Consider the following 27,431-nt stretch of genomic DNA (forward strand, 5'->3'; position numbering starts at 1 on the left):
AGGGTAGGAGCAAGGAGGGACCGTGTTGAAGAAATTGGGAGGAGCTGACCTACATTTTGCCAGTGTGGAGGCTTTAGCGCTGTGAACATACCCACAAAGGGCTGATTGACTAATACCTATTTTTGGTTCAAATTATGGCTGTCAGGCATCACAAGATGTACGATTACACCAGATGGCTGCTTGAGAAAGCATTTTAGCATGTAACAGATTTTTTTTGTTCTTTTTATGTTTTTTTTAAATTGGTCCCTTTTGGTTTATGTACAAATACCTGAAAAACAAACGACAATGTCATTAGCCTCTGTGTTTAGTATTAATTAGCGAATGTTAGCAATGCCCACCAATAAACTAAGATGGTGAACATTGTAAACATTATACCTGCTAAATATCAGCATGTTAGCATGCTGCCTAAGAACAGCCTCACAGAGCTGCTAGTGTGGCTATAGACTTGTAGCCTTGTTTCTACTGCAGCGTTCCGATTTAAAGAGTGCATGATCGCTTCCTGGCTGAGGAGCTTCCAGCTTGTAGCCTGGTTCCAGACCTCTAAATCACTGCACACATCTCAGATTTGTTTAGCAATTCAAATAGGTCTGGTGGTGTGCCCACTGACAGCTGTTTTTCTTGTGGTTGGAGAAACGGTTGGACATAGCTGTGCAGGTTGTTGTAAGTTGACTTACAAAATTACAACTCATAAATGGACATATTTTTTGATCAAAGTGAAAAATGTTAAGATTAAGTAGCTGCTAGCCATGGCTACAGCAGCTGCCAACATTGTCAGCTGAAAGTGACATACATACATCACTCGCCACTGATTGGTCAGGGCAAAACTGAACAAAATAACCCCCCCTCCTGACAAGAAATTGGCTAACATGAACATGATGTCAGGCTGAATGAATTAAGTGAAACAAAATAGGAATTCGGTCAGCGTTATTGAGTAAACGTGTTCGTATGTTGGGAGGCCAGTGAGGGATCATGATGTGGTCGCTGCAGCAGTCACTCTTTGTGATTACGGAGTGAATGTGTGAACATCAATGCTGTGCATATTCTACATCCACAAAATAATCCATTTCACATGAATTGGCTGACATATATATAAATGTGAATAAACTGTAAACATTTGGATAACACATTTTTTTGGTCAGTATTTTATTCCATTTGATTTTGCTTATATTTAACAAGGCTGTCATGATGAATACAAGTGGCAGCAAAAACTTCTGATTCAGCTGCGTCATTGCTTTTATAATTTTTCCCTTTTTTCCCCTTTGGCCCTTTTGTAGATGTCATCCAATCAGCAAATAATCCTTGAGTTAAACCCAATCCATGGTATACTATCTTACTAATAACAGCAAATGTTTGTTGTCAATATACAAATGTGGGTCACGCCTGTGGTGTTATTTGCTTTTGTTCGTGCAGCTCCTTTCAGGAAAGATGTCTGTACATACTGATCTCAAATATGCCTCATTAAAGAACGTCAAGACAACACATTCAAATTTGCAGCACTTAATGTTTTGCTCTTTGTTTCCTTGTTCCTGACACTCCCATTGCCTGCAAACATATCAGACGTTTTGCCTGCGCACATACACACCAGCACCTGTGATTGTGACTTTCCACAAGGTCACTAAGGCTGGAGCCCTTCCAAAGTCAACAGTACACATAACACATGGCCAACTGCCATTTCCGTGAGGCTTGGTGAAAAAAAAAAAAAAACTGTTTTGTTTTGGGTGAAGAGGATTTGGCCTGAAAAAGTCTACAGATAGCTGATGAAGCTTTAATATTTTGAGTTTAAAGCTTAGTTACAGGCTGTCATATAAATATCTGTTAAAAAGGTTAAGAATGTCTCGTGTTTTTTTTGTTTCTTTTTTCCGTCTCTCAATGCTCCTCTGGCTGAAACACATCACATGTGACTGCTGACCTAATTTTTAGCCATGGATGGGGAATTGAAAACAAAAACAGAGGCAAGGCAAGTGAGGGTAATTTGCTGTGAGTTAACCCTCCCCTCTCTCACACACACACACACACACATACACAGACATACACCCACCCCCATGCACATACACACACACACCGTACCGTCCCGGGCCCCCTGACTGAGCCCTGTAAAATCAAAACAAACATTCCACAGTCACCCTGCCCGGATCCCACAATAACACCGGCAGCCGTATCTTACTCAAGTATAACTTCAGGCAGCAGGTTGCCTAGTATTGTGTAATACCTCCTTCCCCAGTGCTTTCCAACCTACACCACAACACTGATGGCCTAAGATGTGCCCTCTGTGCAGTGTGAAAAATAAGAAGTGTTTTCGTAGAGGACAAAACAAAAATACCACAACAGATTTTAACACAACCCAAGTGTTATGTTTTTTTTCAAAAGTGTCGTGTTAAAGGAAAGGCTTTGGCACTGGCTTTTTTTCTCTTGATAATACACTGTTTGCACGTAGCTCCATTCCCCTCCCTGGTGTTGTAATACTCCTTACACATTACCAGTAAAAAGTTCATTATGGTGTGTGTCATAAAACCTTTGATAGCCACCAAGTCAATATTTAGATGAGATTAGCACAGTTTCGTTTATGACTCTTGTTGTATTGTATGTCCGCTCTCCTCTAGCAGGCCTAATGTTAACAATGTCAGTGTTTTCTTTCATAAAATTTTGCGATGATTGTGTTAAGGCTTATGGTCACACTATTTAAACACATTCCTTTTCGGTTACTTAATCGATGTTTGTTCCTTATTGCAAACCATTAAACCATGACGTCGGAAAGATGATAAATGCCCCAAACATCCTCTCAGACTTCGCTGGAATTAGAGAAGGGCCTTGCATGTACACTTACTATTAATTATTAATGTCATTATATAATAAATACAAGGTTAAACAGTTAACAGAAAACAACTGATTTTTATCTTTATTGTTATCAGATGCCACGCTATTTGATATTAGGCAGCATCAGTGTTCAGTGTTATTGCAGTTGTGTAATCTTGGTGAAACAATGTTGCCCCACTACTGGCAACCAACTTGTTTTTCATTCTTTGATTTATTGTCTTGGCCTTTTGAAATGACAGTTTGTGATAGCTGGTTTAGAGATGTAATTGATTACAAGTGTTTTAAAGCATACAGTAAGTTTTGCACACCAGACCCCTTTCAAAACATATCTGATATACCACGGACTCTTGATCAACATAGGAGTCCATCCAGATTGTATGTCTGCATCACTCCATCCCAGGTCTGTCCTGTTGTACGAGTGCAGGCATCGCCACCTGAGAAAGTGGTGGTGGCACCCGGTGTTGCAGTGAGCGTGTGGGTGGCTCTGGAGGGCTCAGGTGGAGCTGCACTGGGGGTGCGCCAGAGCTGCGTTGAATGCACAAACAACAGAATGTGTGGTATTTGTGTCACCTCCACCTTTTACATCACTTCTGTGAGTTAATCCACTGGTTGGCAGGGAGGTGCAGGTGGGGCTGCTGTTTTGTGTGTGTTTGGGTGGGGCTGCAGTGGGGTGGCATACTGAGCAGATTTTTCAGATTTGTTTTGTTTTTTTCCCCCCCTCTGGCTGTAGTTAGTCGGTGGCCTTGTGGCCCAACAGGAAGGAAGCCCACCGGGCGAATGACACAGTCGGCTCCTTGTTTTAACTCCCTGCAATGTTTTTCCACTCCCTTTCTGTGTCCTCTGGGCCTCCATCATCATTCATTATCTGCCTCCTCGCCATTTCCCCTTTGATTTGTTTTACTTCTTTACTTCTTTCTTCTTTGTTTTTCTTTCTCTATCTCTTTTTCTCTCTCCGTCTCTCCCTCTGCACTGTTTTCTCCTACACACTCTAATATGAGCTGGCAGAACCTGGCATTGCAGTTACAGCCCTCGCCCAGGTCGGCTGCCGTGTGCCGGTCAGCAGCAGGTCCACTTCTGCATTTGCATTCTGCTTTCCTTAGGGGGAGGACTAGTAGTGGGGATCCCGCTGCACTGCAGGTGTAGGTGGTTAGAGGTAATTGAGGCACCATTTAAAGGTTTTTTTTCCCCATCAGATATCAGGACTGAAGATGCTGTTAAAATGTGGCTTATGAATATAAGTGGATCAAAGGCTGAGGATTAACTTACTTAGATGAGTCATGATTTATTTCTTTTCTTTTCTCAGGCTGATCTTATCACACAGTGTTACACACACACACACACACATACACACACACACTGTTAGAAATCTTTTGAGTGGAAAAAAACCACACTGAGTTTTCGCACTTTGGATGGGAGACGCAGTTGAGGCTGCAGGTCAACAAGGTCTTTTGTATGTGTGCGTGTGCGTGTGTGTGCATGACCTAGAGAGTATGATGAAGAGAGAGTGGGGGGGCAAATTGGGGCAAGGCCACTCCCTGTCCCAGCTCATGTGTCATCCACCTCATGTCTCACTGCTGCTCTTTGCTAAAACTAAAGGTGCTGTCACTTTCACCATAAGAGCTTATCTTAAACTGAAAGTGCAAACTTAAAATAGGATTTTGGTTTTTGCTTCTTTTTCAGTGTGTGTCTTTCTCTCCTTCCTCACTTCATTTTACTGTATTTATCCACCTCTAGCTTTGCTTCTCACCGCCCTTCACATTTTTACCTTTATTGTTGCCACCTCTGATCAGACAACACTCCCCCTGTCTGCAACCTCTTCATAAAAAACATTGAGATGTGTACTGAGCCTCAAGCTACAAGCTAGTTATGTAAGCAGAAAATGTTTTTGATCTTTTTCTTTTTTACTTGCTTGTTCTTTTGACTGGTTTTGAATACTGGAGTACTTTTCCAAGAATGCGAAGCTTTTTTTAAGAAACCACTATGTTTTGTTCTGCTTATGTAATGATGTTTAATTCACCATACTCAGTAGGCGATTTGAGGGGGAACGAATAGGGATGCCATCCCCCTTGTTAACCTGCTCAAAAGATGCTCTGTGCTTTGTCTCATAGCGGTGCTTCACTTTGCAGCTTTTAATAAACGCTGTGATCTCGGAACATATGAGACATGCTGGTTTTGAACTACCTGTGGGAAGATTGAACATGTAAGAGTCTGTCCATTCTTGATTAAAAGCTCTGTTTCCACTGCCTACTTCTCTCTCTGTAGAGCACACCATGTGAAATTATTTCTCTGACTCGTCTCGTCTCTTCCTGTGTGTGTGTGTGTGTGTGTGTGTGTGTGTGTGTACCTTACTCACTGACTCACAGGCTGCTAAACCAGTGCCGTAAAGGCTTGGTCCACCTGTTACAGTATGTAATGACAGATGTGACATACAGAGCAAACTGAGGTTTGTGGTCACGGATGTACTTTACAGTATGCAGGCAGGGGAATTCTTCAGCCGAGTTACCTGAATCTGACCTGGCTTTGCAGGCATCCTGGAACCTGCACCAGAAATGTGTCAGATTTCTGCAGTCCTGGGGTCCCCCCTCCTGTTCACTTCTATTGTGCTCTCCCCCCCCCCTCCGCCCTTTCGCTCCACCAGCCCCTTTCCTCAGGCTGCGAAGGGGAACCAGGTAACACGAGAGCCCTCTTTCTGTTCTGTTTGCCAAGAGCATCTCTGCTGCCAGAGACAAACAAGAGTGACACAGATGGAGTCATAACCTTCATCGGCCATCTAACAGCACACTCCCTCTCCCTCTCTTTACTTCTCCTATTCCTCTCTCCTCCCTTTCTGTGTACACTGACCTACTTTCCTCCTGACCTGTTTATGCAAGCTCCAGTGCAGCAGCCGTTCAAGTCAAATCAGGAAAATGGAGAACGCAGCAAAATGCTGTTGAGGCTTTGCTGTTCCTTGCAGGGAGTGTCACCTTGGTGCGATCCCATGGGTGCTATGTAGGGCGGCTATTGTAAGGAATTCCATGTTTACTGTACAACTGCACAAAAGCCATAATCTTATAGGAACGGCAATCTGTGTACTTGTTCGTTTTGCTTTTTGCACGTGTGTGTGTGTGTGTGAGGGAATGTGCATTGGTATGGGTGTGTGCATGCATGTATTTGCCTGTGTGTGTGTGTGTGTGTGACTGAGAGCATTGTGAAGGGCACTGATGCGTCAGCCTCAAAGAGGTGCTTTGTTTGCAGGCTTAGATCAAGTTAGTGCACTGGGTTAACTCCCCCACTGCTCCTCCTTTTGCCCTTTATGTTGTTATGAACATGACCCCATTTTGGTTCATAAGAAGACGGGAGACAAAGACAAAAAGTTATTATTTAAGATGGACTTTATGTGCTTATTGGATAATCCACCCATTTTTAGGGACCAATTGTGTAGTATTATATACAAGCTGTATAAAATATGGTACCATATAGCCTGTGAGTCTGGACTTGGACTTTGATAACACAGCAGCCTTTTCTGTGTCAATACAAAGAATGCAGTGGGACTTGGCCAGGAGGTTGGCGGGACAGTTGAGCTGGCAGCAGCAGTTAGAGGCTCAGACTGTCTCTGCCCCGGCTTTGTCCTGCACATCACACACAGCTGACTCAGATAGAGGCTGTTTAGTTTGAAACATGGTCCAGTTTGTGTTGCTCCTCTGCTATAAATATTCTGGATTTCAGGGGCCACACCTGTTCAAGTTGTTAAAACAAAAGTGATCCTTTGACTTTGCAGTGTCTCACTGCTGAGTGTGGTCATGTTAGAGCAGAGATGTTTTTTTGGAACTCTGTGAATATGAATAAAATCACTCTGAGTCCCTTTAATGTCCACTTACGGTCATGTGGAGTATGTCAAAAGTAATAGTAAGACATCAAAGAGGTTTGAACACACAACATCTCTAGTGCAGAGGCTATAATCAGAGGAGTGTGTGTGTGTGTACCTATGCAAGGGTTTCTGCCTAACGTTAGTGCAACATTTGATGGTATTTTCATGCGTTAAGCTGATGTCTATTAGTAGAAGTAGGCCAGTGTTACATCAGACAAGCTTGCCAGGGGGTTTGCTGGCCTCACCGGGCAAAGTGTGTCACTGTGAAGCTCCTCCCATTGAAATTAGCCTCGGATGCCAAAAAGAGTGCAATGCCCATGGGGAATGGTAAGCTCTATACAAGGCTATCTCTGCACTGTGGAAACAGGGTGTGCCTGTCAAGCATCGCCTTTGTCTAAATCTGAAGTTTTTGAGAAAAATCAAAAAGGTCTGAAGCACAAAAAATAGACAACCTTACAGCAAACGGGGGCATGTCTTTATATAATATGGCATACAGTATCAAGAAACTGTTTAACTGTCCTCAAGAAATATAAAAGAAAGATTAAAAGGTATGGTTATTATTCTTTATTGCCCTAATTTATTCAGTTTGGTTGCAGATGGTGATCCATTCTGTTATGTCAATCAGTGAGTAATGTATTACCTAACTGGTGGTTCTGGCATAAGGTTTGTAGAACATCACAGTTAATAGGATGACGAGCCAGGCTGCCAGCTTGTATGTGCTGGCTACAGACTGTGATTGCTATGTTCACCGTCACTGCTGCTTTAAACCAAAGAGTCTTAGACAGATCGAAATGGCTGCTCAGTTCAATGTTAGTCTTGCTCCGTGGGCTGTAAAAGTCGGTTGATAATTCAGTAATAAGTGTGTGTGTATGTATGTGTAACATCCAAATAGGTGTCATTGTGCCAAACCACACAAACACTGGTGAAAGAAGAGAAAACCAGGCCCTTTTCATGATATGTTGATAGGGTCAACATTTCTTTTTTAAATTTTATTTTTCGATCTTGAAATGCTCCCATCTTCCACAATGAACATTAGTGTCTTTACATACATATTCATGTCAAAAGGAAGCGATGGTAATGACCAACCAGAACAACCACCACCCGTCTCTAAACACCACACTATCTTTTTTTGTCCTTCTTTTTCATAAAACCATCAGCAAAACCACAAACATTACTGATTAATACACACTGAAAAAAGGGAGAGGGGGGGAGGAGGAATGAGGCAAATACATGTCATCACAGTCAATAGGAGAAAAGACACAGTATAGAGGAAACCAGAACAACACCTTGACAAAAGAAAGAGGATATAAAACCAATGAAATAAACATTACAGTGTTGTTCGAGGGTCAGGGGAGCTTTACATTTATACACAAGCACCAAAAAGCCAAACATGGTACATAGACTTTTGTTAAACAAGGATCCAGTGCAGGCAATTTATCACTGCCCAGTAGCAGAACTACCACGAGAAAGGGATGAATAACCCCTGAAATTAATAATGGAGTCACATGGGAAACTAGGGGTGTCCTTTTCTTCATTAATTTAAGCTAAGATTGTTGTTGGGGAATTTTAGCGCTGGCACCAATTGGAGGGTTAGAAAAAATTTGGTTTCGCATTAGCTTTTATATCACAATAACTCAATTATCTGGGATCTAATATGAGCCTCAAGGGCCATGCTTGGTCACACTACGAAACCTCTTTTCATATCAATAAATGTACAGTAACTATGGAGGGCTCCATTCTTAGGTTACACAAGAGGAACTTGTTCAGAACTCAGTGCACTGTAGTGTGTTTACGTGAATGTGACTTAACTCCTCCTGCGTTTGCCCCGAAGCATCCCATGTGGACATTACAGTTCAAACTCAAGGCTGCAGTATGTATCTAAAAAGGTCTGTACACATTGTCCGTCTATGTTCCTGTGGGCTTTTCTACTGTGATGGGCGAGTGGACGAGAGGGAAATAAATACATTGGGCCAGTGAACAACAACAAGATATGGTTGATAAAGCTCAAATAAACTAAAGGCTTATAGCCTGCAGCTGGTGAATTCCACCAAATATTTAAAGGCTGGTTAAAGGTTATGAAATCCAAACATTTTAATGAGGCTCTTGCCTCAGGAAACCTGTTCTCCATTCAGAGCTGTTGGCACTCCAAACTGGACGGCCATTTCTGTGTAAACAGGGCATTAACAAATGATTAATGCTAAAGCTTAACAATCAAGAGAGAGGTGTTTTAATTTGAATGGGTCCTGTAGCAGCAGTGGACAATGTGGCTGTACAGTAATTGTGATTCATAATAGGATGGTGACTTTCAAAACCCTCTTTTACCATTGCAGGTACGTCGCATTTTTGTTGAATTTGTATTCAAATTTCTTTGTAAAATATATATTTATAATAGATACATATATTCATATACACAGTAATATACAAGCCAAGTGCTTAAAAAATAAAGGTGATTGCGATCTTTCGTGAAATAATGGAGATGGTTGGGGAGAGTATGGGTTGGTAGAGGTAGGGTCTGGGAAGAGGTATGGAACTTAATATTTGTAGTGTTGGTGGTGTTGGTGCTTCTTTGGTCGAGGGAATGTCCCCAGTTCACGTTTGCATTTGATTTTAATTAAGGCAGATAGCCATACATGTGTATGTTTGTCTACAGTCAGATATGTACCAAATTTCTAGTACTGATAAAGCTAAAAACTTTTCGTTTTCCTACATTCTTGTTTGTAAGTGATCAAAATGTTGATGTACGCTGATGTATGTTGCTGGATGACAAAAGTAGAAAAGTTGGCAGTTCCATTCCTCCTCTCATCACATAAACAAAAGTGCTTCTGTAACTATGGAGAAGATGTAAGAAATGACAAATGTGTACAATATATACAAATATGATACAGCCCTACAAGATGTCCAGCCTTTTCGGTGGTATTGGGGGTAGGGGAGTAGAAAAGCCCAGCTTCCTGTCCCAAGGGCTTGAGGAGGGGATTTGATTATAGGGCAAAGGCATGATGGCAGGGTAGTTCTTAGAGGAGAAATGTCTGAGAAAGTTGTGACAAGTTCTAAAAGTGTATGTCACCTAATCTCGCCTCTTGTTTCGTCGTCCACCTGTCTCCTTTTTTCCGCTGTCCTTCCTGGCCCCCTCCCCTGATGCCACCTGTTTACAGGCTCCACCCTGGCTCTCTCTGTTAATGTTCTGCTGTGGTGTGAGCGACAAGTAGGGATGCTGGGGCAAGGGGGGCGGTGTAGCAGAGGGAGGGGTTGTTGGGGACTCCTGGCCGGAGCAGTTGCCACCACTGCTGCCACTGCTCATGGCCCGGTGTTTGAGTCTGAGTTTGTGAGGCAACGCTGTGCCCTTCACCTCCCCCTGGGGATCCCGGCCCTGGGCCTGAGAGCAGGCCTGGGAAGAGGGCAGAGGCGAGGCAGGCTGGTGGAGGCCGTTAAGATATTGGTTGTGGTAGCTGCCCATATCGGAATAGGACGAGGAGGGGGACTCGTCATCATCCGTGGAGGCCTCTTTGTCAGAGCTGCGGGGATCTCCATCACTGGATGAGGTGTCCTTGCTAGAGGAGCTTGATTGGCCTTGGTAGTAAGCCTCTCTCCTGGGCCCGCCCTCGTAAGTAAGCACAGGCGGCTCCTCGTCTTGGGCACTGAGGTATGAATGATGAGGCTGCTGGAGATGGTGGTACAGGTGGGAGTGGTTGACCCCCTCCACTGGTTTGTGGAGGAGCTCTGCAGATGAATTGCTCTCTTGCTGGTGCTGCTGCTGCTGCTCCTGCTGCAGGTGCTGCTGGGGGAGTTGGCAAACTCTGTACGCCTGTCTCTCTCCACCCTCATTATGGCTGTCTGAGAGCTCATACGGAGGGGAGTTTAATGTCTTCCTCTCTAGCTGTTTTGTCACCTCAGCCAGTGTCTCTGTGGAGCTCTCTGTAATGGACTGGGGCAATCGGCTGACACGCGTCTGGCTGCTGTCACTGCTCTGCTTCTGGGCTGCCTGCAGATCGATGTCCTGGGGCCTCGTCAAGGTGTCCACAGGATAGGAGGCACTGCTGGAGCCATACAGAATGACGCTCCTCTGGGCAGCAGGTGGGTGAGGGACAGGCTGGCTGACAATGTTGGTAACAGGCTCCTCATGGGGTTGTTGTTGTCGGTGAAGTTGGTGGTGGTGCTGCTGCTGCTGCTGTTGTGTGTGATATGCAGCCTCCAGCTCCTGAGAATGCTGCTGGATCTGTTGGTGAGAGGGCACAGAGGCCAGACCACGGTGGATGTTGAACATGATCTGGGTGGTTGTTCCACTGGCAATGTCCATCTCCAGCCTGTCACTTTCCTGTTTGATCTCAAAAGGACTTGGCTCAGGGCTGTCCCTGGAGGAGCCGTCAGACATGTCAGAGAGGGAGCCACGTGGGGAGTATTTCACCAGATGCCTGTGGCCCTCACTGCGTCCCGACTGCTCCGTTTCTGAGGAATCAGAGTTCATCATCACCTGAGAACCGCTAGAGTAACTGCTGGAGTAGTAGTGAGTAGAAGAGGAGGATGAGCCTCCATTTCCCGTGTTGTTGTTGCCTCCACCAATCTGCTGGCTCTTTTCAATGTAGGAGGCGGTGCTTATAAGGCCAAAGCGCAGCTTTAGCTGAAGCAGCTCTGTCTTGAGCCTCACGTTCTCATCATTCAGTGCAATGACACGGTTCTCCAAAACCATGTCATTGAGACGTCGCTTCTCCCGGGAGCGCTTGGCGGCCTCATTGTTTTTGCGGCGTTTCTCCCAATAGGATGCATCCTTCTTCTCATCAGAAATGAACTCACGCTTTCGCCTGCAGCTCATATTGGGTTTAGGCTTGATGAGGCGCCCCACGCGAGCTGGACTCCCTGGGACAGAAGGAGACTCTTCATAACCACTGAAGGTCTCAAGGCAGTTTAGGTTATTCCCTGAGTTTTTGTTTAATGTTTTGAGAGCTGAAGTAAGATTTTCCATTCTTGTCTAATGGCAGCCAGTTTGAAATGTTTCTTGGGCAACTTGGATCAGAGGTCAAGGGAAGGTGGTGACAAAAACAACCGTTGAAAGTTTTCTCCCAAAGTTCTAGGTCTGTTTTAATATAGGTTCAGTGTAGTTATGACAAGTGGGGACTCAAGTGTCCAAATTAGCCAAAAAGATAAAGAACAGCTGGAGCTCAGCATTAGCAACCCTCATTTATCCACTTGAAGGGTTTTTGGTTCAGTGTCCAAACTCTTCCCGTCTTGAAAAAGCAGAAATTTCCTTAAAGTTGAGTGGATGAGGCGAATTTATTTGTTTCCTCTTGCTTTTCCGTTTTTAAAGGGTTAGCATAAGAACAGCACACTGAGCTAAGCTGGCGGAGAAGTGTCCTAGATCTCCACGCAAACAGCAGGATGTAGGTCGGCCCGTCTACCTCAGCGTGCCAGTCTCTTGGGGAGCCTCGCTCTCGCTCCCACTGTCTGCCTCGCTCCTCTCTGCAGTTGACTGCAAGATGAAAGGCTGCAGAGATAAAAACAGAAAAAAAGATATGTCAATCCATGTGGTTGGTGCTCCATTATGCATTCTTATATGGGACTTAAAATTCTTTCTTTTATGACATTTTTGTCATTTCTCCTAATGTTGTTATTCTTTTAAGCATGCATAGTGATTTGGCATGTCTGGCTTTAAGTGACAATGTTGCCCCTGGCAACCAATAAATGGCCGGTAGACCTCCCTCTCTGACCTTTTGGCCCCGCTATTAATCTGCTCTGTCTGCAGCCTATGACCACTGACCCTTAGCCTGGCATGTTGATGTTGACTTTTGTGATGTAATGAGGGCATTGAGTTCATTGCAAGGCTGAGGATCCTGTTTCATCTTGTCACCCAGTAGTCATAAAGGTGTCCGTATAATGTTTTGAACATGTATAAATAGCTGAGCTCACATTTTTTGAGGCAGCTGAAGGCAAAAATAAAAGACTGGTAATTAGAAATAGCATGTATGGCAACTGAGACAAGTGCACACATGACATAAAGAGCAAAACACCACAGAAATTGCATCAGTTTAACACATGCTGAGAGCACAAAACTAGATTGTTTAAGGATTAACTCTTTTTGTTTGCCTGATGAGTATTTGGGCCAGACGGAGCAGAGGGTGAGTCAGATGCAGGGCTGGTGGGGTTCCCTGGATCTGTTTTAGAACATTTCACAAATGAGGGACAGCCCACTGCTTTTCCACTGAGAAACCCCATCCACAAACACTGCTGAAACGCCGCTACCCCCCATGCATTCATCCGCAGAAGGAATGTGGCAGCATTCTTCGCCAAAACAACTCAATGCCAAATCAATGATGCAGAATGAGCAGATAAGGGAGACAAAGGCAGCAGCCATTGCAGGTCAAGGATAAAGAGGCTGAGACTGGGGCGAGAGATTGGGAGGTGTGGGGGCAGCTGGGAGGTGGGGCATTGATAAATATAGGTCAAGGAAAGAAAGGAGGTGGGAGGCGGGACACAGGCAGAAATAACACGGCCTGTTAACATTCGGGTAAAACACGGTGGGTGGTCGGAAAGTCTCATAACTATAGAGATGCGTGACTCAGAGCTCAAACACAGCAGGGAGCCCTCTATAATGAGCTGAACAGGTGTCCCTCCAGATAAAAACCAGTGTGGCGTTGTAATTATTAGGGCATAACACCAATGAATTAAACAGAAAAGTGCACTTAGATTGCCTTGAATTTACACGATCAGATTGGCAAAGTGACTGAAATACTGAAGGTTAAACATCAAAAAGTACTGACAAAAGTATATACTGTATATTGGTGTTTTATATACAAATGTATCCATAATAATAGTGTCACAGTGAGTCCCATCCGTTTTACCAGCTGCAGTAAATGTGTTGCTGATGTGTTACTCAACATCTGCACTCCTAGGTTAAACTGCATAAGCACGATTACACTGTCTGAATCTGTAATCTCATAATCTGGCAAGGTGTTTGCACTGGTTATACTCTGCTCTTCCCCAGGATCTGACACCATTACGTCACTACAGGTGTATCCTCACAATGAATATGGATTTGAGCCCAGATTCTAGGAAAAACAGTTTTGTACCTCTAAAATGCAGACAATGGAATACTTTTTTTTTTTTATCTCCAAGGAATCAAATCTGATCTAAGAATCTACATTACATTCACACCATATTTATGTTTGAAAGTAAAGATGCTACTGTCTGGATTTTTCCCCTCTGCTTGGCTGAATAGTTTAAGTTTATCCTTGTGAGACCGTTGACATGTTGGGCACGAGAGAGAAAGAATGAGGGGAGAGGCTTTTTCTCAGCATGTCCCACTGTCCCAGAAACTGGGGGCCGACCGCACTCTGTAAACACAAGTCTAGCTACTGCCACTGTACGGCTCGCTGGAATAGGTCAGCCGAGCTGCGAGAAGTGAAGCGGCAGGAGACGAGGGAGAGATCAGAAAGAAGAAAAAAAAAAGAGAGATGGGAAGACAAAAAAGAACAAGGAGGCGCAGGGAATTAGAGCACTGACTAAATATAGACAGAGGTGAGAACAAGTGAAGTGGAGACAAAGAAATATAGGGAATCAATGAGGGAGAGTTAAAACAAAGAGAGGCATGGAGATGAGATTATACTGTAGCTGGGCAGGGGGGGAAACCAGAGGCAGTTGTGAAAATGTTGGTATTGCATCAATAGAAGGAATGCGTCACCCATAGCAACAAAAGGGGGGGAAACAGAAGGGCCAGCCAATCATATCGGACTTTCTCTCCCTTCCTCTGAACCTGTGGCTTGACTTGGCCAAAAGCAGATGGTGAGAAAACGACGTCCTGTAACAAAAGGAGGGTGACTGACCTCAGCGAGTGCGTATATTGCACATCTCTCCTACAGTCAGGATGAGCTATACACATGAATGAACTCTTGTGTTTAATTAACTCACAGTGGTGGCTCTCGCTTTTTTTCCTCTTGTGTTTGTCTGTCTCTCCCTCTGTAGCACCCCTCAATATTCAGCCATGTGAATGAACGTTAATCACACCAACCCACAGGGTGTTGCGACTCTCCTTCACAGCTCAGCCTGCAATCCGTTTCGTTCACCCCCCTTATTTGTCATCAGAATTACAACAGGTCTACGTGTCCGGAGACGCTTTAAGCCACAACAACAGGAACCTGGTGAATAAATCACTTCTGCCCAAAAGCAAGTTCACATGCAGCCATTTCATGTGCGCGCATAAATAAAATTTTCCAGCTCAAATATACAAATCCATCCCCAATATACCAATACATATTGCAACCCCACTCCTCTGCACACATTTCCTTGACCTAGATTACTCTTTCCAATTTATCATATATTCTTCACGTGTCATCACTAGGTCTCTGTGGCACTTGTGGAATGATAGCACAGTAAAAGAATCTTGCACTCGCTCACACAAACCACAGTTCCCGCACCGCAAGAGTCTAAATGTGGCAGTGAGCTTTGGAAACAGTGGACTGAGTTCAAACCCCTGCACGTGTTTCTGTTGAGCATTTCAGGAAATGGGAGCAGGTCTAAAATAAAAGGGGGAATGATGAAACTGTTTGCCACCCCCAACCAAGAATGCAATGTATGGCACGTGGTGCAGGGTTGGGGGTCATGGGTGGGGTCTGCTTGAATTCCAGGTCTGAGGGCTGACTTTATCCTCCCAGAAAAAGGAGAGGGGGGGTTCTAAGAAATAATCGGGCAGCATGCCAGCAGGGTGGAGTCATATGCAAGCTAGAGCCTTGTTCCACGAACACAAGGCCACATAACCGCTCTCTCGAAAAGGAAAAAAAAAAAAAAAAAAAAAGCAGAGTGACTCAGTCCATGTGTTGCACCAGTCACATGTGCTCCCGTGGCCTACTAAACGCTGTAATTCGCCTCTGTGCTGGCTCCAAACCACAGCACAATAACAAAGCACGGCCCTCATCTTTTATCATCTTACGTGCCAGGAAACCCCGAGAAAGTCAAGAGGCCACAAAGTGGGACAGGATGGAAACCGCTCCGTGCTTCTGACCATCAGCTCCCCTCCCAGATCTTTATTTAGTAAAGCTGGACAGACATGGTTTAATCAAACCTAAATAACCACAGACCAGTTGTCTCAGCAGTTCGGATCAGTGATGCAAGAGGCTTAAAAATACTTGAAAATGATATGGGTGCCCCCCCAAATTACATTTTGATAAGTGAAATTATATTTATTTAGGTAGGGGCTTTTATCGGTGTGCCAATCTTCTATTTCTGCACGCTTGCCTCGTTTCTTTGTTATGGCGGGGCGAGGATTTATTTTGGTGGGGTTTTGATTCTGCCTTTCTAGTCAGCGGCGGCTGTGCGCGCACCCCCCCACAGGACTAATGTGACCTACATTCATAGCTGCAATAGAGACCCTGTGTGTGCGCCAACCAATTGGCAGCGGCCGCTCCGCAGCAGAGCGCAGCGCCAGCCACAGACTATGGGTTTCCGCCGATTGCATAATCTTCCCCGTTCTTTAATCCGTTTTAATTAATTCATTTATTATGCAATCTGCATAACCTCTTCGATGTGTCCTACACTGTACGTAGCTACAGATGTGGCACAACTTGCAGTGCGTTACGCGCTTCCAGTTGTCCCAGGCGGTCCTGGACACTTTCACAACTAAATCTGCTCTTCTAGGCTTTTTTTTTTTTTTTTTTTTTCAAATCGAGAAAATGGCTTGTTCACGCTGCTACTATGTATGAATTATATGAATATAAACTGTGCATGTGATGCCATAACGCATGCCATTGCTGGAGAGGGAAGCTGCGATAAAGAGAGGGGGATGCCCACGTGCTGTGTATAAATCACAAAGCCGGTGTGGAAAGTGAAGCCAGGGTGAGTTTTCTCATTCAAATCAAAATGTAAAATATCCCATAAAATTCATAAAGTTGTCATCTATGTTCCTACAAGTTAGGACAACATTTCACACCGCTGCTGATCCAGTGCTGGACTGCAGCCAAACGGAGTTGTTAATGGCACCTCAAGTCCATTTAAAGGCCATAATGTATTGTTTAATTCCACCTTCGGATAGGTTGGGCGCAAAACAAAACACACACACTCACACGCACACATAGTTTATCATTCACGTAGCAACACATTGTGAGAAATATGTTATCCCGCATGCCTCCTTTGTTGCGCTGTCTGACAAATCGTCCTCATGCATATTTAATCGGATCCTCAGTCATCCGAGGCGACTGCATGGATGCATCTGTGCTATGAAATTCACTCACCGTCTCAAAAGAACGGACGCGTCTCAACAAGCAGGCTACACGTTTTCATCTGCGGCGTTATCAACGGGTTTACTTCTATAGTAGCTGTCACCCGAGCTGCTCGGGAGTACAGGGACACATCTGACCCCACAAATCGATCCAGATGTTCTGATCCACACCTCACCTGGCAGCGCTCTAATCAGAGCCCGTGAACTTCACCATTCTTCATCCCTTTTCTATTTTTTTCGGCCTCCGGTCGGTTCCGAGCCGAGGTTGTAAACAAAGCGAAAGAGCTAAAAACAAACAAACAAAAAAAAACTGTCCACATGTAGCCGGGACGGATGCTCGTGCCCGCCCGTGTGCTCCGGATTGTGTTGTGCTGCTTCAGTCTGCTAGCCTACTAAAGGGTTAACCTGCTGCACAGCCGCGTTAACCTTTTACAAAGAGCTGCTACACGTGACAGAGAGAAGTGTGTCCTCGGAGCTTGCATGGGATTTTTCCAGTTGTCTGCATGGACTAGCCTACTAACCCAAAAGAAGCCGAGTGTAGGCTAAATAAGTCGCTGCTTAGAGTCTCTGCAATATATAAACCTGACACTGAACCTTACTGACATGGGAGAGTCCTATTTTCTTTGTGTAATAGCCTAATAATAATAATAATAATAATAATAATAATTACTGTTAAATAACAATGATCTAAAAGCTGGTGTGTTGCTAAACAGAAACTGGGCTAAAACAGACTAAACTGGCCCCTAAACGCACCACAACAAGCCGTGAATACATGAGTTGGGGTATGCGCCATAAAACAGCAGAGCGGATGTGTTGACCCTGCCTCATTACAACTGTGGCGCCGCTCCAAAACATCCACGGACGCCCCCACGCGCTTCCACCACACGCGCCGCACCTTTTTCTGAAGGAATCCCATAACCTCTGCCCCCCCCCTTCCCCCCTTCCCTTCCTCACACATACAGACCCCCACGTAGTCTTCAGAGGGGCGAAACAGCCCTCGCCTTCACATTGAGAAGACGCACCCGAGCACCAAAACAAACACTCATGGAGTGTGCGCGGCGGGGCGAACTCCTCACAAAACACACGCTATTCAGAGGAGCCCGTGTGTCACATCCAACGTCGGATACGAATGTAGTGATGCAGTTATTAACAATAATAATGGCAGAAAACTTACCCCTTTTCGTCTAAAAGTAACAGAATCCACGCAGTCCGGTTTCTGTCCAACAACTACACACACCGTCCGTCACTTTCAAAACACTCTCCGGTTGGCGCAGGTATATGCGAGAGTGCGAACACAGTGCGGCTTGTTTCCAGTGCGCTCCTCATGTCATGTTTGCTCCAGTTCCTCTCTCTCTCTCTCTCTCTCTCTCTCGCCCTCTCTCTATTTCCTTCTCTCTCTCTCGCTCTGCTTCTCTCTCAGAGTCTCTAAAATGTATGTTAGTAGGTCAGTTGTTGCATAACAGGACGCTTTGGGTGCCTAGTCACGTTTTTTGTTTCTCTCTCGGCTCTGCCCCCTCCCTCTATCGTCGCCTTCAAATCCTGTTGCAGGAGAGGAGGTGCAGGGGGAGGAGAAAGGCCTGGAGGTGGGAGGGACTAGGCTCAAAGCCAGATGAAGGCCTATGATACCCATAATAAGGTTACTAGACATTACAAGAAGCAGCAGGCAGTGGAAACACACACAAGAAACAAGTCCTGAGCAAAGAAATCTAAAAAGAGCCTGTTCTACCCACCACAGTGGTGGTATTTTGGGAAAAGCAGTTTCTCCTCCTTTGTACCTACTTATCAGACTTTGTCTAACCGACCCCATGTGGCTTTCTGAGCAACTGTGTGCTGTTTCATCTTTTTTTCCTATCTGGTGGTAGACCATCTTTAAGTTAAAGGAATAGTTAAAAATTTGGGGAAATGTTCGCTTTATTGCCGAGAGTTAGACGAGAAGATCGGTGCCGCTCTCGTGGTCGTACGGTAAATATGAAGCTACAGCCAGCAGCCGGTTGATTTGCACTGAAAAGAGGTTGAAGTGTTCTTACTACGTCTGGCGGATGTTTGAGAAAACAAAACTACAAGAGTGGATTCAGTGGAGTGCAGATCTCCAAAATTGTGAAGCACCGCGGCCATGAGAAGTCTTTGAGCATACAGTCATAAATGTGCACAAAAAAATATTAGGCTGATGGGTCCAGTAGTGTGCGAGATTAGCTGCGGACAGATACACACACGACCAAACTCATAACTACGTAATAAGAGGGAGATATTTTTCACTGAACAATGCATCCCATTTTAGACGCTGATCTATGCTTAGAAGCTATGTTTTGTATTAAAAATATTCAGCAAAATATGCAGATAAATGCGGTGGAGTAAAAAGTACAATATTTCCCACAGAAATGTAGTGGAGTAGAAGAATAAAGTAGCATGCAACAGAAGTAGCCTACTGAAGCAAAGTATCTCAAAACTGTTCTTAAGTACAGGACTTGAGTAAATGTACTTAGTTACTCTCCACCACTGGATTTGCAAAATGATGTGGATTCATCAACATCAGATCCAGATTACACTGGACATGGGTGCAAGAACTTTGAGTGGGTCCACACCCTGTAACTATTCATCTACGTGTGTGTGTGAGTGGGAGTATTTTTTCCGCCTTATCACCCCCGGCCCCATGGCCCCTACCCACTGCACTACTGGACCAACTTGGTGTTTCTGTATTACCACCCCCCAGGAAAAGACTCATTGCAAACTCACTGTGTTTTCAACTCAATATTGTGACACTGGCACTCTGGAGGAAACCGCAGACACTTTTGTCATTGTAAGTGCATGAACACAAGTGGAACATTTTGGTTTAATAGTTACAAAAGCTTGCCCGGCACTCACAGTGTCATTTCATTGTTGCAGTAAGCTGAATCTACTTCTGCCACACGGTGTTGAATAAGCTCGCTGAACCGGCTCCTCTGGCCAGAATGCAACCATATTGTGTAACTGCAGTGGGTGTTTTCATTCATCTAGATCACAAGCAGGAATGTGTGTCATGCTGGCAGGCGCAAAGCATGGAAGAGACTCACTCAAAGAGCAGTTAAGAGGAGTTAAACTATTTTGTAAATGTCACCTGCTCTTCAATTACCCAAAGGATCAGAGGGAGTATTGGAATAAGCTCAAATGGTTGAATGGCTATCTATCACACCAGGATGCAGGGGACTGTATCAGAGTGACTCACACCAGGAGGAAGTAACAAATGTATTTGGATGAGAGCTATGTGCTTAGTGATTGTTTCAAAAACAATTTGGGCAGCTCCCATTTAGTTGCAGGGAGGAAAGCAGCATATACATTGCGCTTGCGTATAGTAATTTACATAGTAGACAATAGCAGCTGTGCAGTGTGGATTGTCATTGAGGCAACTCCACGTGTCAGACAGCCATCTTCCTCCATCCTGCTCCAGACACATAGGGATGGTAGAGATCTGCTCATTGTCTCAGTATATGTGCAGTGCATTATCCACAGAGTGATTTAAGCTGGGAAAAAAAAAAAGCGCCTGAATGGATGCCTTGAGGGCTGACGTCTGCTGCGGATGTGTTCATTATCTCCTTTTATCTTCAAGGCTGTACTATCTTTTGCACGGGAGTGAAAGGGGTGTGTGTGTACGTGTGAGTGTATGTTCAGAAAACTTGTGCCCTTGGTTTTTCATTCCTTTCATCATTGTCCTTTCCCACAGAGATGTAAGCATGTTCCACATTTCACCGCATTACAGTAACATTTGCGTTTGGTGCATACAATTGCATTAATTGCAGCAATTATTCGGTATAATTGGATTGTTTTGTGTCCTTGAAGGGTGTTAAGGACTTTTCACCTTTGATACTACAGTAATTACTTGTTCTTGTGCTTGTCCACGCTTTGGTTGTTGAATACATTCAGTTATTGAGTTATTGTCTGTCTCACTTATGCTAAATTACCTTTTTTTTTTTTTTTTTGCTAGTTCTTGATTTGGTATTCTGTGTTATTGTTCTTTTATACACACTGTTAAAGTCCATAAATGAGTCCAGCTTTGTGAAATTGCTACAGCCATCTTTTTTTTTTTTTTAATATGTTTTTGTCTTATCTGCCATTCATTCAGTATCCACTTCACACCTACATCCTGTGACACTGCATTATTAGAGGGTAACCCCGAATGTGGAGCCTCAAAATTTGAACTAAATGCGGATCACCATTCCATTGCACCTCTTTGTTTCCTTCTTTAGCTGGAGAAGACAAACAGCAGTGAAGGAGCAGAGGCATTGGCTGTGAACTTGGATCCCCCTCCCCCCAGAAAAATACACACACACACACACACTCTCTCTCTGTCTCCGCATCACTCTCTCTTTTTTTGCACCCCATCCTTATCCCCACCCTGCCCAACGTTTTCCCCCCTTCCAGCTATGTCTGCAAGCGTTCCCATGGCAACTGTCGCACTGCCTGCCTAGCAACAGGCTTTATCCTTTCACTGGAATAAAAGGGGGGGAACAGAATGGAGGGGAAGAGGGGGTTGCGGTTTTTATATGGATGCATGGATGTGGCTGAGGACGGTAGCGTAACAGCAGCATGTTGCAGTAGATTCATTAAATCAGACTCCCTTCTTCTCTCCGCTCCACACCTGCAGCGCCTGCCTCGCCTCTACCTTATTTACCTTTCCATTTCACCACAGGCTTCTGCAATTTACTCACTATTTATACTTACAAAAGTTGCTTTTCTAATCATTTTTTTTTTCAGGAAGAATTGTAGCCAAAATTAGTATCTATATTTAAAAATTTTAGGGGGGTTACAAACGGGTCATCTAATTACAGTATGTATCTATTTTTTGTCCCAGCTTTCCACAAAGGATATGAAAAGCTAGAATAAATATATAAAGTTTGTATACATGTATATAGTATTAAAATGATGATGACACATACCAAGCTAAATAAATTATAAGAGGATTTCTCATAGCAAAATAGCAATGACCTGAAATATTGAAATATGTATTGCATTAAATATTTATTTTCTCTAAATTCAGTTGACCTTTTTATACTTGAGCATCAACTTCTGCACGTTTCTACCTGCACACACACATAAAAAATACATGTGCACAGTTGCTGAATTTAGCTATCACTCATCACCATGCCAACTAACTTGCTAACCTGCAGGAACAATAAGAAATGCAGTGATCCATAGCATGCTTTGTATCTTGTGATAGATGATGCAGTCTGGGGCGCCATAGCGATGCTGAAAGGATTGTCTTTGCTGCCCCCAGCTGACTCCAAAGTAGCAGGATTTTTACAAATTCCCAACTACAGAAAAGGGAAACAGTGGTAGCAGATTTTGTGTTGATCCAAAATTGTATTGAAATTCTGGCACTTTTACGCTACATGTGTAATGACGATGGACACATTGCAAAATAATCATTATCTAGACTGAATGTGACTGTATGGCCCCATCACACTCATGCTATCCATTCTTCACTGACATGAATTACCCTGTTATAATTAAAGTGCTCACATTTTGAAGGTTTCTAATAGAACTGTTGAGTAATAGCAGACACACCCACTGTCTCTGTCTGTCTGGCTGTCACACTGTCTTTCCGCCTGCAGGGACTGTGGGAGAGAAACCTGCCAAGTGCACAACTCCTCTCCTCAGCGCCTGCATTTGTCAGCACTTGTCAGCCAGGCCTTACCCTTGTCTTGTTCTCTTTCACTTTTTCTGTCATTATCTGTTATTATGTAAATTATATCCCGGCTCAGATGAGCAAAGCGTGTTTAGTTTTATTGCTGTACGCTATTTACACTAATGTATGTTATATAACAGTTAGGCATTGTTCCCTTGGGGCTCAAAGGGGCACTCCAGTGATTTAGTATTGCACGTCCAAAAAGTTTGGGGACTCACAAGAGACATATTAAAAAAACGAATGGTCAGAATCGAGGCAGCAGAGGCCAGAAGATCCTGACTTTTATTCCCTAGTATGGGTCAAGCTCCAAAACACTACACTTTCCATAATGCAACTCTGTAGCGCCGTCCATTAGACCCAAATGCCCAGTTCTATCAAACTCAGCAACTCAAGTTTGTAACAGAAGCTTTCTGTTTAAACTTAAGTCTCAAACCCACTCTGAGAAAACCCTGCTGACATCATTATGACATCATCAGGGGGATTTTTTCAAACTTTAGAGAGCTACCTCCAGAGCTACAGAAGACTGCTGTTACCTCTCCGAGCTATGGTAACTAGCCTTAGCGGTGCGGACCGCTCTGCTGATGAAGGATGCAGCAAGACGTTGAGGTGACGTTCATAAACCAGGAACTTTATTTCCTCTGCAGCAGTGAATACAATACACAGCCTTTTAACACCTGAGTTTATCTGGGCACTTTTACACTGACTACTATATCACTAACAGTTAGTCTGAAGCATACAGGTCTTCTTCTCTCGCACACACACTGAACTACGTCACACCCACACAGGTTACCCACATGGTCACCGTCTTTAAAGGGGAAGGCTGGGCCGGTAACACTGCTTCTACAAGTTTCTACTTGTGACGAGTAAACCAAACTTCATGTGTAAAACTGGTGGAGTGCCCCTTTTAGGTTTCCTCGAGTAATAATCAACTCACCACCATGATGTTGAATCTGTCAAATCTATTTATTTTTAATATGAAAATGTACAGAAAGACAGCAGACATCAAACTTGTCAACACCTCAGTACAGATGACATGACAGTAATAAAATGTATTCAAACTGGGCATGAGCAGAGACTGAAGTGAGAAGTGAAACACCAAAACAGTACATGTTACAGTGTCTTTCCTAAGAGGAGCTCCTTGCCGTGACCGTGTGACACGTAACAAGTGATGAGAAACATGCCTAGCACATGTTTTGCATGCACAGACTGATTCAGAACAAGCCTTTTTCTTTTAGCCTTCAAGACCAATGGAGGTTTTGGCAGCTCATCATTTTATTTCTGTGTGTATTTACTGTCTGTCTCTGCTTGTGTTTACAGGTTCGAGCAGACCTGTCTCCGCGGTGGGAAACGTGCAGTAAGTCATACCACTCTGACTACAAAACTGCCAACCCCTCCTCCTTCTTGGTGTGTTAACAGCCTGCTTGCTGTCTTCCAACTGAATTTAATGTGGCTTCAGAACCACCAAAACTTGTTGTCTCTTAATGGCGTGAGGCGATGAAGTTAAACTTGCGTTGTCGTGACGTGATGTAAACACTTAGATGTTGTGCGTTTTTAGTTGTCACAGTGTATGGGATAGAGAAACTATTGCACACTTAACACTATTACGGATAAGACTCCCTGTCTGAGCAACATTGATTGGAGATGAGATTTATTAGTTGTTAAACAGCAGGTTATGAGATGAATGTTTATAGACATTTATTACAATATAATACAGTATTTGAAATAAAAACAACACACCGTTAAAAGTTTGTTAGACGTGAAAGTTGAGTTTTATCTGGCCTTGTGAACATCTGTATGGTCCAGCACTGAATTTCTAGGCTCACATACAGCAAAACGTTGTTTGTCCTTAAAAGTCTAGACATTGGCAAACACCGACTGACTCACGGCGCTGGTTCTCAGTTGACTTTGGCCATTAGCTGCTCTGTGAAAAGCTTCTTCAGCTGCGCCACCTCCTCGCTCAGAGAGTTGAGCTGCGACTTCAGGTGAGTGTTCTCGTGCTTATACTGGACCTCAGTTTGTCCTTGCGTCGGAGGAGGCTGGAGGCTGTAGCTGGCAGCTGACATGGTGTATTGAGGGGATTGTCTCCCCCTCCTTCCTTCCTCCCCCTCCAGCTGCTGAAGCCAGGAGCCAGTGCAGTGCCCTGCTCCCGTTTCACCTCCACTCAGTCCTTTAGGTGCCTCTCTCGGACCTTCCCGTACTGCTGTGGACAGTGTGGGGCTGCGTCTGGCGCTGCTGTTGTCCCCTGCAGCATCACCCGCGTCCCCGCTGCCGGACGTCTTGAAACGCAGCTTGTGAGGAAGGTTTTTCATCGACTCAGCTTGGTCCAGCTTCCCCCCGGTGAGCCCTGCAGTGTGATGGATATCGGTGGGGGAGTGGTGGAGGTCATAGCCAAGCTCCTCTGCCCTGTGTGGTGATAATTTCCCATGGTCACTCAGCCGGTCTTCAAAGAAGATCGGACTGCCCACGCTGGACCCACCTGGCGTAGAGAACCCCGAGTCCTCCGACATGTTACCAGCATCCCTGGAGCCCCTGGTGCTCAGCTGGCCTGTCTGGTTGTTGGGGTGTGAGGCGGAGGAACCGGGGAGGCCTCCGTCCCCTCTGTGGAGATAATAGTGAGGAGTCAAGGTTTGAGCGGTGTGGTGAGGAGCTGTAGTGAGGGGCAGAATTGGGGCGTTGGAGGGGTCTTTGACTATGCCAAAGCGGAACTTCAGAGCCAGCAGCTCCGCCCTTAGACGAGCATTTTCCTCCAGCAGAGCCAGGACGCGGCTCTCCAGGACCATATCGTTCACACGCCGCTTCTCTCGCGAGCGCTTAGCTGCCTCGTTGTTCTTCCTCCTCTTGTCCCAGTAGCCCTCATCCTTTTTGTCAAGAGGGATGAACTCGCGCTTGCGCCGGATGCTGGAAGAAGGGCTCTCTTTGCGCTTGACGGCAGAGGCACGGCCCAGCAGGGAGCGTGCCAACAGGCTGCTGGAGGTCAGGATGGACACAGCTTCGTCTGTGAAGGACAGAGGACCTTCTGCTCCTCCTCCTCCTCCTCCTCCACCTCCACCTGGAGTCGCTGCTGTAGGTGACTCTAGAGCCTGGAGCACAGCCACGTCCTGCTGCCCCCTCATCAGCTGGGACTCCTCCTCAAACATCATGCCTGCCAGGGGTCGAGTGAGTCTTTCCTGGGTGCTGAGCGTTGAGGGTACTGCTGAGTGCTCACTACACTGTCAGGAACTGTGGGAGGCGAGGACGCAGCAACAGTGCCACCTGGTGGTCAAAGTGACGAAGGCAGCAAGAACAGGGATTTAGTGGTTATGCAACAGCCATTACAACACAATATTATGTAACCCCATTACATCTCTCCAATAAAACTGGAGCGACTTGTACCATAACCTTGCAAGCCTCATTATACGTTCAATATGGGCCAATGCGTGTTGTAAACACAAAGCTAATCAGCCATACCAGACTTTTGGCATTACTTTAAGCATACAGCACCCGTTTTAAATACAAAATGAAATAAGTCTCGAGTACAATGTGACATTAATTAGTTAAGTCTCTAACCTAAATTTGTATTTAAGACCTGAACAAACACTTATGGGTTCATCTTTTGGGACGTTTCTTGCTCCTCATTATATTCTATCTGTCATCTTTATTAAGGCCAATTATTATCGATTTCCGGTCAGACTGTTTTACTCTTCATCAGCACTAACCCACGTGTCTGACAGTCGACATGCTGATCTCCTGTCGGTTGCTTTTAATGATCTGTGCAGACATGACTCCACTGTTCTTCACACTCAGCAGCATCACCGGCATATGAGACTTCAACTTAGATTTACAGGCAATTAGGGACATTTTTTTTTCTAAACAAGTTGCAACTAGTTTTTTTCCCCCCTATGGACCTACAGTGAAATGCAGTATAAGCAATAACACGCGCGAATAAAATGTTGGAGTGACAGCATAACAGAATGAAATGTATTCCCGCATCAGCTTGAAATGACAAATTTGAGACTGATGGTCCTTAGCGCTTACTTTATCATCTTTCATGGCGTTGCTTTATTTAGCCAAGTGATAGGACTACTCAGTTGTTTAAAAAAGCGTTAAAAAGAATTCAAAATACGGAAAACATAAAAAAAAAAGAATGTTACCTCTGCAGAATGATCAGTTTTCTCCGCCGGTGCGGAGTCCTCCGCTTTTCTCCCTCTCTGCTTTAACACTGCAGATCCACTCAGCGCTGTTACTTAATATTATCATCGGCGTGGCGCACCTTCACTCTGCTCCACTTGGAATACCGCAGCTCCTATTTGTAACGTTGAGTTCAGCTCAGGACGGTCCCTATCCTCACTTGAACCAGCGGGGCCCCTTTTGTGTGTGTGTGTGTGTGTGTGTGTGTGTGTGTTTCTGAGACCGCCTCCCTCTGTGACACTCCCCCCAACACACACACACACACACACCGCCATCCAAAGGAGAGCTCCTATCGGCTTTCACATAACAGTTCAGGCATCATCATCATCACCACCATCATCTTCATCTGACCTCCCTCGCCCCGCCCCCTCTGACAGGATACTCTTCTCATAACAATTAGGTAATGTTGCGCCTCGCTTTCTCTCATCGACATACACCGGCAGTTGCTGTGAGTCAGTCGTACAAGATAAGTATGTAAGTCAGTGTATAAATAAGTGTTTTTTAATGGCGTGAACTGTGATTATAGCGCTTCATATAATGTCCCGGTTGGGGTTCTGGTGACCTGGTCCCTCTTTAACAGCTCTAACTACATACCTACCATATCATTCTTCTACCAGCTTTTATTTTCTGCAGTATTTTTCTGCAGCACTAAACCCTCCCAAACTCCAAAATAAGTCTATTTTCATTGGAGTTTTCTAACCGTTTGTTCATAAGAGATCTAACAGGGAGTTCGACTTGGTTAGATT

The 27,431-nt window shown here is 44.7% G+C and overlaps 3 protein-coding genes across 12 annotated transcripts in view; 1 reads left to right on the top strand and 2 right to left on the bottom strand.

Annotated features, from left to right (window-relative positions):
• Window positions 1–27,431, top strand: part of plppr2a (phospholipid phosphatase related 2a) — a 165,467-nt gene that overhangs the window by 14,076 nt on the left and 123,960 nt on the right. For 6 of the 8 annotated variants that reach the window (XM_044182583.1, XM_044182582.1, XM_044182585.1 and 3 more), the window contains one exon: window positions 23,836–23,872. The exons of the other annotated variants lie outside the window; for them this stretch is intronic. In XM_044182583.1, the coding sequence (XP_044038518.1) occupies window positions 23,836–23,872 (37 nt within the window). The remainder of the gene's footprint in view (window positions 1–23,835; window positions 23,873–27,431) is intronic. 8 annotated transcript variants of the gene reach the window in all.
• On the bottom strand, window positions 7,608–18,372 carry LOC122869491 (nuclear factor interleukin-3-regulated protein-like). Of its 3 annotated transcripts, none has more exons than XM_044182573.1 (2): window positions 18,034–18,372; window positions 7,608–12,137 (listed from the first exon to the last, which is right to left on the bottom strand). In XM_044182573.1, the coding sequence occupies exon 2, from the start codon at window positions 11,616–11,618 to the stop codon at window positions 9,726–9,728; it is 1,893 nt and encodes a 630-aa protein (XP_044038508.1). In that variant the 5' UTR covers window positions 11,619–12,137; window positions 18,034–18,372; the 3' UTR covers window positions 7,608–9,725. The 3 variants fall into 3 exon arrangements, with proteins under 3 accessions (XP_044038508.1, XP_044038509.1, XP_044038510.1); XM_044182574.1 differs by lacking the exon at window positions 18,034–18,372 and adding an exon at window positions 17,036–17,402; XM_044182575.1 differs by lacking the exon at window positions 18,034–18,372 and adding an exon at window positions 16,873–17,018.
• nfil3-6 (nuclear factor, interleukin 3 regulated, member 6) lies at window positions 23,463–26,902 on the bottom strand. Its single transcript, XM_044182593.1, has 2 exons — window positions 26,649–26,902; window positions 23,463–25,770 (listed from the first exon to the last, which is right to left on the bottom strand). The coding sequence occupies exon 2, from the start codon at window positions 25,656–25,658 to the stop codon at window positions 24,414–24,416; it is 1,245 nt and encodes a 414-aa protein (XP_044038528.1). The 5' UTR covers window positions 25,659–25,770; window positions 26,649–26,902; the 3' UTR covers window positions 23,463–24,413.

This window comes from Siniperca chuatsi, linkage group LG21 (assembly GCF_020085105.1).
Source record: "Siniperca chuatsi isolate FFG_IHB_CAS linkage group LG21, ASM2008510v1, whole genome shotgun sequence".
In the NCBI taxonomy this organism is placed as follows: Eukaryota; Metazoa; Chordata; class Actinopteri; order Centrarchiformes; family Sinipercidae; genus Siniperca; species Siniperca chuatsi.